We start from the raw sequence: 7,279 nt of genomic DNA, 5'->3' as shown, positions 1-7,279 counted from the left end.
CCCAGGGATCCGACAAGGATCTGCTCAGGGATCTGCTCAGCCACTTCCCTTCTACAGGCTAATTCCTTCTTTCTTTATCCAGACCCTCCTCAACCCTCCCTCTCACAAGCAGGGAGCTGCAGACACCCACACAGGACCCTGCAGCCCTGACACTCTGCAGGCTTTCCTGGTTCATCATCAGGTTTTCAGCATTTTAAAATCTCTCCAGGAAGATTTGCCAAACCAGATCCTGAAGAAAGGGTTCTTCTAGGCACTATCATGGGTCAGTGTTGCTCAGGAAGAGGAATCCCCAGTGGATGTGGTTTCCCATTCACCAGTGCATTGGAGAAAAGAAGCAAGATCCCACATTAGCTCTGCAACAGACCCAGCCCAGGCAGTTCATGGACAACCACCTGCTGCAAAGGTCTGGAGAGGGTTAAGCCCACCAGAAGAGACAGAAGCTGAAAGAGACACATGCAAAAGGAAGCAAAAAGTTTTTCCATGTTGGGCCATCAGACAACTTGTTTTCTAAAGCCTGTGAGGGCATTTTCAGACATATATAAACTCACGAGGATTATGTTCAGTAGATTATGGTGCCACCTTTTGTCAAATTCAACAAATACAACTGTGACATTTGGGATGTATGGTGATTGTCTCAAACAATCCAAGAGATGCACGAGGTGATAATTTTGCTACACACATGGAACAGGGATTGAGTGGCTGCTGTGGTGTATCCCAGGAATTAACTGTGTAAAAGAGAAGAGTGCCAGTTTCAAGATGTCTCCAAGGACCAGACCTCCACCCTCCCTTCTATTACAAGACCAACAGGACACCACTGGAACTGTGGGTGGTGACTTTCATTCTTTATTTCCTTTCCTGATCTTTTTCTTTAGAAGTTTAGGATTAGTTATCACATCTAATAAGCTTACTACAAATAGTTGTCTGCCCATCAAGTACTGCACCTTCCAGGTGCTGTTGCCTAATAGATACAGAGATTTGCAAGAGGAGCAGGACAATGGTGAAGGTGTTAGTTCTTCCTCCATGGAATCAAGGTCTAGTAAGACCTCCCCCCCCCCCTTCTATACCAGCTCAGTAAAGCCACTCTCTTTCACACTCACACGCTGTGCACACACATCACTGCATATGGAGCTGTGCACAGGATTTGCTCACACACACACTCCTACCTCATGCCCCGCACTTCCCTTCAGCCCACTGCGACTGGAGGGAGTGGGGCTGAAGGATGCTGTGCTGCCCGAGCTCCCTAGCCACATCTGCCAAGGGCATTTTGAGGTGCTCACTCTGGTGCCTTTGGTGGGTCAGTCGTGGTGCCCTTCAGAGAGGCCCCTGCCGTGTCCCAGTACTTGTAGGGAGTCCTGCCCTGGTTACGAGGGCTCAGTGCAGTGCCTCTTGGGATCCCATCGCAGTGCCTCCTGGAGCAACCCTCCAGCACTCCTGGGGTGCACATCCCTGTGGCACCAGAATGGCTGGGCTTGTAGGGGCTGCTGCCACACTGAGGAGGGGAACAGGAAGGGATGTGCCAGGAGGTGCCACCCAGGCCAGGGGGGCAAGGGACACCTGGTCCAGCCTGCACACCCCATGGTCATTGCACCATGTCCCTATCATGTCCTTGTCATATCTCTGCTGTCCCCAACAACCTGCAGTGTCCCCACTGTCCCCAGCATCATGCCACTGCCATGGCACTATGTCTCCACTGTCTCCAGCACCCAACAATGTCCCTACTGTCCTTACACTGTGTCCCCATCACCCTGCAGTGTGCCTGCTGCACTGACACAGCAGGCACCTGACCCTGCTGAAGGGAAGCAGCTGTTTTGCACTCTGGGCCCAATCCTGCTGGCAGCTCCTAGCATCACTGTGCAGGGGAGGGGGCTGTTGGGCACCAGGGTATGAATGCTACCCAGGTGTTAGCTGCTTGCTAGTCCTGGTCACCCGTGCTGGGGATGCTCTGGGTGCCTCACAGGCCCAGTGCTGGGATGAGTGCTGGTGCGTTTTGTTAGCCATTTCACACACAGTAGGTGTCTCAACATCTCCTCCTCAGAAAAATGTGGGTGTATGTTAATGGTGCACTATGCACCAATTTCCACAACATCCATTCGTTGCATGATCATTGGGATCTTTAATCACCTGGCAGTCACCACAAATGACCTCTCACACAGCTAATTCTCTCAAGTACTTTTTCTGTAGTGGTCCTTTTGTTGGAGTGGCATTCAATATTGCCCTTGCAGGGATACCTGCCCCTTATGGCTGATCAGAGTCACCTCCAGGGACTGAGAATGTTTTACTTTGTTCCAAGTGCTTTGTCAATGCATCCATCTCAGGCCAGGGATCTGAACTGCATGGCTTCTCTAGCCTTCAAGTCCATGGTATCAACCCATTGTCCCAGCAACCAGGCAATAAATGGCTCACCTCTTGATGGCCAAAGTCCTTTCTCATATTTTTCAACTCCTTCAGAGACAAGGATTGAATGATACTGATGGGTCCCTTCCAGATAAGCATATTCTATGATTCTCTGATCTTGACAGTGATGGAACAAGCCCACCACCACACGAAGATCCAAGGATGTAATTACCAACAGCATTCGCTGGGGAGAGCCCGGAGCCCACAGTTACAAGAGACTCCAAGACACTCCAGGTGTCCAAAGAGCCTGATCACATTCCTGAACACTTGTCGATGTGGTGCTCAGGGACACGGTCTAGTGGTGGACCCGGCAATCTTAGGTTAACGGTTGACCTCGATGAACTTAAAGGTCTTTTCCAACCAAAACGATTCTATGATTCTGTGAACATGCACACATAGTTTAATGGCATGAATGCAACAACAGATGATCATAGAGCAGTACTTTCACTTCACACAAAAAGCACAACCTAGTCCTCATCTTCCTCTCCAGCTGATCAGGATGGATTTGCAGCAGTGAAATGTACGCACACATCATTCCCTAGATTTGCAAGCACAGCACATTTACAGGTTCCTCATGGGAATTAAGTTCAATTAAAATCTGTGTTTGTATGTTAAGCAGTAAATGGCACAGACCTTGGGTCTTTCCAGATCTCTCTTCGTTTTCTCTAGAGCCAGTCCAGCTTCAACGTCACTGTGAATTGTGCATGCACATGGCACTCCCACCAGTAGCTGGCCCTGAACACACAGTGTGTCCAACTGCCAAGTCCCCATGATCTGTGTTCCCCTCTGCCATTGCCCAGCCTCTGGAGCCACCCCACGACAGGCACAGAGTGGCGCCACACAGAAGAGGAGTTAGAATTGCTATCCAAAAGAAGGCAGGACAGACTGTGGTCATTAGGTGAGGGCTCAGGCTAAAAAGCAAACCAACCAGCAGTTTGCTTATGTGTGACTGGCTCCTTGATCCACTCCTCTCTCAATTTTCCATGCTTATACATCCCCCTCATTTTCCTTGACTGTTCCCTTTCTCTGCGCTTGTCTCCTCCCAAACAGGGGACCTGCTTTCTCTCTTTTTTCCCTTTTCTCCCAGGTTTGCTAAACCTGTGAACAGATGTGGTGGTTCAGGTGCTGTTCCCTAGGTCACCCTGGACTTCCATGGCATTACTGATGCTGTTTCCTAGGTACTGCTGTCCCTTCCAGATTCCTCTCCCCAGAATCACCCCTGCACTTCCTTCCATTATCTGTGAACTGTGGCAACTTCTCATATAAAGTTCCCTTTAACTACTGATGAAATCTGGCTTTTTCTCATGGCACTGTAACTCCTGTCAGCATCTCACTGGGTTTACTCTGCTCAGCAGCTTCTCTTGCCATGCTCAGGAGTTTCCCAGGGTCTGTTCGGTCAGCTGAGGCTCAAGCCAGGCCCTAATCATCAGACCCTGTGTCTTAATGCATCCCCCCAGAGCTGTCTGCTTGTCACACCATTTTTTCCTATCCACTTCCTAGCCTGCACGTGTCTTCTCTATCCCATGGTGTCTTGGAGCACCCTCCTCTCTGCGGAGAGGTTTCAGACCTTTTGTATGACTCTCTCCCTTTTTGCCCTTACTTGTCTGCCTGTAGCCTTATTTTGCAGGTGTCAGGCATAAGAGTCCTTGCCTTGCACAGGATAATGAATTGGACTAAAGCAGGGTTAGCTGTGAAAATTGTCAACTTTATTTCAAGAACTAGGTCAGCTTCAGCACTTGTGTGCATTTAGAGGAGTGTGAGCAGGACAGAGCAGACCTTTGGCACTGTGGCGGCCTTTGGATCAGAGGGAAATGCTGTGGTGGCACCCATTTCCCAGAAGGAAATGGCTGTGATACACTGCAGCCTGTACTGGATCCTGTCCATCCTGCTGCTCAAGCCTTTAAGCCCTTAAGGTACTGCAGGAGCTCCTGCAATGCAGTGAAGAATTCTGTCAGCTTCTGGAGTGGAAATAGACAGCCTGATTGTGTCGGTGTTGGACTTGGCCTCTCAAATGGGGTTGAGGTGAAGACTGGCTGTGGTGCTGGAGTTTCTGTTGCTGGTGGGTTCTGTGTCATCTGCATCAGGATCCAGTCGTAGAAGTGCTGTGTGGAGGTGTAGATCCCAGGCCGTCTTACTCTTGCACAGCCTTTCCCCCAGCTAGTAATTCCAACCAACCAGAAGTGGTCTGAGTAGTCATCTTTGCAGACAAGAGGGCCACCACTGTCACCCTGCATCGGAAGGGAGAGGGTGAAGGTAGTGTTGGGTGGCCCCTGCCAGCTCCTTCCTCAGCACCTGCATGAGCTGTGCTGGCTGCACAGAGAGGCTCTGCTCAGGGACTGAAGCCAACAGAACTGTGTCTGGGAAAGGGTTATGGGCCTGTAAGGTAGGGCACTCTCTCCTCTGCACAGAGCTGTTGGATGTGTGGAAGGTGGATGGATATTCCAGGATTGGGATCTGGACCCATGGTCTGCCAAGAGCACTGGGATGGGCTTTCTGGACCTTTGGGTCAAGGAGGACACTGGGCAAGGAGCTGCTACTGGTGAAGGGGAAGTGAGCCCCAGCAGCAGTGGGGACCCAGTGGTGGGAGGGTGACTTGCCAGGCCAAGCCTATGCCAGGGTCCCTCTTGGGCCTGTGCCAGCAATGGGGTTGGGCTGTGCTGCTGGGGGTGTTTGCTGCATGCTCATACCTGGCAGGTGTCGATGACACCCTGTGCATAGCCAGCACACAGATTGTGGGTGTGAATTTCCCCTCTATACCACCAGGTGCTGTTACAGAGGGTAACATCAATGAGCAGGACCTTGGCCTCCTGCAGGACATCACTCACGTCTGTAGCTGCAAGCACAGAAAGGAATTAGCACCCAGAAACTCACTGCCAGTTCTCCGCCTCTATCTGGGTGAACCCGTTCCCTAGGGCTTGGCTTTGCATCCTGAAGGCATCTGCAGGCACTTCCTTTCTGTCTACCTTTGGGCAATGGGTCAAGCCCACCTCTCTTCCACATGTCCCTGCAACCTGACTCTGGCTTTGGCCTCTGCCCTCAGGAATCATGGAATCATAGAATGATATAATTATTTGGCTCAGAAGGGGCCTTAATAATCTAGTCCCATCCCCCTTCCATGGGTAGGGACACCTTCCACTAGACCAGGTTGCTCAAAGCCCCATCCAACATGGCCTTCAACACTTTCAGGGAGCCGGCTTGTACAGCTTCTCTAGGCAACCTCACCATGAATAATTTCTTCCTAGTGTCTAACCTAAACTCTTCTAGTTTAAAATCATCCCCTCTTTGTCGTGTCACTTCACGCCCTCATAAAACACCACACAACTTGGTGTTGTCAGCAAACTTGCTGAGGGTGCACTTGATCCCACTATCCCCATAATCAACAGTGCAGCCCTTCTCCCCAGTGTGTCCAGCAGGCACTCAGGACACAAGAAGTACTTTCTGGGGACTCACATCTGGCGGTGGTGGCACCCCAACCACTGACATAACAGGTTTTCATCTCTGTCACTCTCACTGAGGCATCAGGCACACAGGCCAGCTGTATGTAGGCGCTGCACTGGACGGGCTGGTTCAGCTGCAGCAGGGCTATGTCGTTGCTTTGCGTGACGTTGTCATAGTGCTCGTGGATCAGGACCCGCCCGATGTGGCGAACTTGGACCTCAGGGCCCAGCCGGGACAAACGGTTGGCCCCGATCACCACACGCCATGTGTCGACTGGGCCGGGGCTGGAGGGCAGATGGAGAGAGGGTCAGGGGGAGAGGAGCCCCGAGTTGCAGCAGCCCAGCAGCTCCTGCCTTCTGCCTCCCACAGGGGAGAAGGAAGCAGTGCTGCTGAGAGTGCGGCTGCCCTGGCCTTTGGCTCCAGGAACGTGCAGCTGGAGGCTGCCAGGGGCACCAGCCCAGCCCTCTCCTAAGCAGGCTCCCAGCCTGGCCCCCCATGTGATGGGGGACATCCCCCTTCACTGGTCCTCCTTACCTGCCCTCAAGGAAGCAGTGGGCTGCTGTGATAACCCACTGTGAGCTGATGAGAGACCCTCCACATATGTGATGCTTTGAGGGTGGCCTTGCGGGATCCTGGAGGCTGATGATCCAGGGCCAGGTCCCCGGCGCTGCATTGGTGCCACCCACAACACGCGTCTTGCTGTCCCCAGAAGCCAAGGGACGGAGGCCACAGGCCCTGTAACCAGAAGTTCATGATTGTCCTGCTCCATGGTCTGCTGCTGCTCAGGCTGAAGGTCAGCCCTCTTCTCTCCACCAAGGTTCTGCATGCACAGCAGGGCCAGGGAGCTCGTGGGCCTTGTGTCTATCCCACCTGCTTTAGCCCCTCGTCGAGTTGTGCACCAGCTGGGTGCTGGCCAGGCCCTGGGGCTCCCCATGGGCTTTGGGAAGCTGTGGCTACTTTGTGACAAGTGGGCACCCTCCATTGACCCCCATGAGGGCTGCACAAGCTCCTTCCCAGAGCCCTGGCCACTCACCCACAGCTGTCCCACGTGCTGTGCACAGGCCAGCCCAGGGCCAGCAGGATGAGGAGCAGGAGCAAGGTCATGGCTGCCAGTGGCATGTGGCAGTGGCACGACCTGAGGGCTGGTGCCAGCAGAGCAGCAGCTGATGGTGCCCACAGAGTTTTGAGTGCTCTTAGCCCTGGGGCTGATGTCACAGAGACACTTGGTTCCAAGTGCTGAGTGAGGAGTGGAACAGGTGGGGTGGGAGGAGGAAGTGGGGGGGGCCAGTTCCAAGCCAGAAGAGAGGTGGGATATGGGACCAGACACCCCCTGACAGATCCCCCACCACTGAGTGCTCTGTTGCAGGCTGAGGGTGTGAGGCTGTGGCAGGTGGCAGCACCTGGCCCAAGCACTGCCTGCTGACAGCCAGCAGGAAAAACACAAGTG

At 53.0% G+C, this 7,279-nt stretch overlaps 1 protein-coding gene across 1 annotated transcript; it reads right to left on the bottom strand.

Moving 5' to 3' along the window:
- Positions 1-4,286: 4,286 nt before the first annotated feature.
- On the bottom strand, positions 4,287-6,936 carry LOC104389332 (acrosin-like). The gene is made up of 5 exons (XM_009998302.1): positions 6,866-6,936; positions 6,367-6,567; positions 5,845-6,116; positions 5,082-5,227; positions 4,287-4,622 (listed from the first exon to the last, which is right to left on the bottom strand). The coding sequence occupies exons 1-5, from the start codon at positions 6,934-6,936 to the stop codon at positions 4,287-4,289; spliced, it is 1,026 nt and encodes a 341-aa protein (XP_009996604.1).
- Between the last annotated feature and the right edge of the window lie 343 nt (positions 6,937-7,279).

This window comes from Chaetura pelagica, unplaced genomic scaffold (genome assembly GCF_000747805.2).
Source record: "Chaetura pelagica isolate M959 unplaced genomic scaffold, ChaPel_1.0 scaffold395, whole genome shotgun sequence".
NCBI lineage: Eukaryota > Metazoa > Chordata > Aves > Apodiformes > Apodidae > Chaetura > Chaetura pelagica.
The sequence above is the reverse complement of the archived record's forward strand: the minus strand, read 5'-3'. Positions and strand labels throughout refer to the sequence as shown.

Bases quoted from the DNA above. Each gene is read 5' to 3' on its own strand.
- LOC104389332 (XM_009998302.1), bottom strand. From the start codon at position 6,936: ATGACCTTGCTCCTGCTCCTCATCCTGCTGGCCCTGGGCTGGCCTGTG. The intron at 6,568-6,865 runs GTGAGTGGCCAG...TTCTGGTTACAG, and splicing joins AGCACGTGGGACAGCTGTGG to GGCCTGTGGCCTCCGTCCCT. The intron at 6,117-6,366 runs GTAAGGAGGACC...TCTGCCCTCCAG, and splicing joins CACTGCTTCCTTGAGGGCAG to CCCCGGCCCAGTCGACACAT.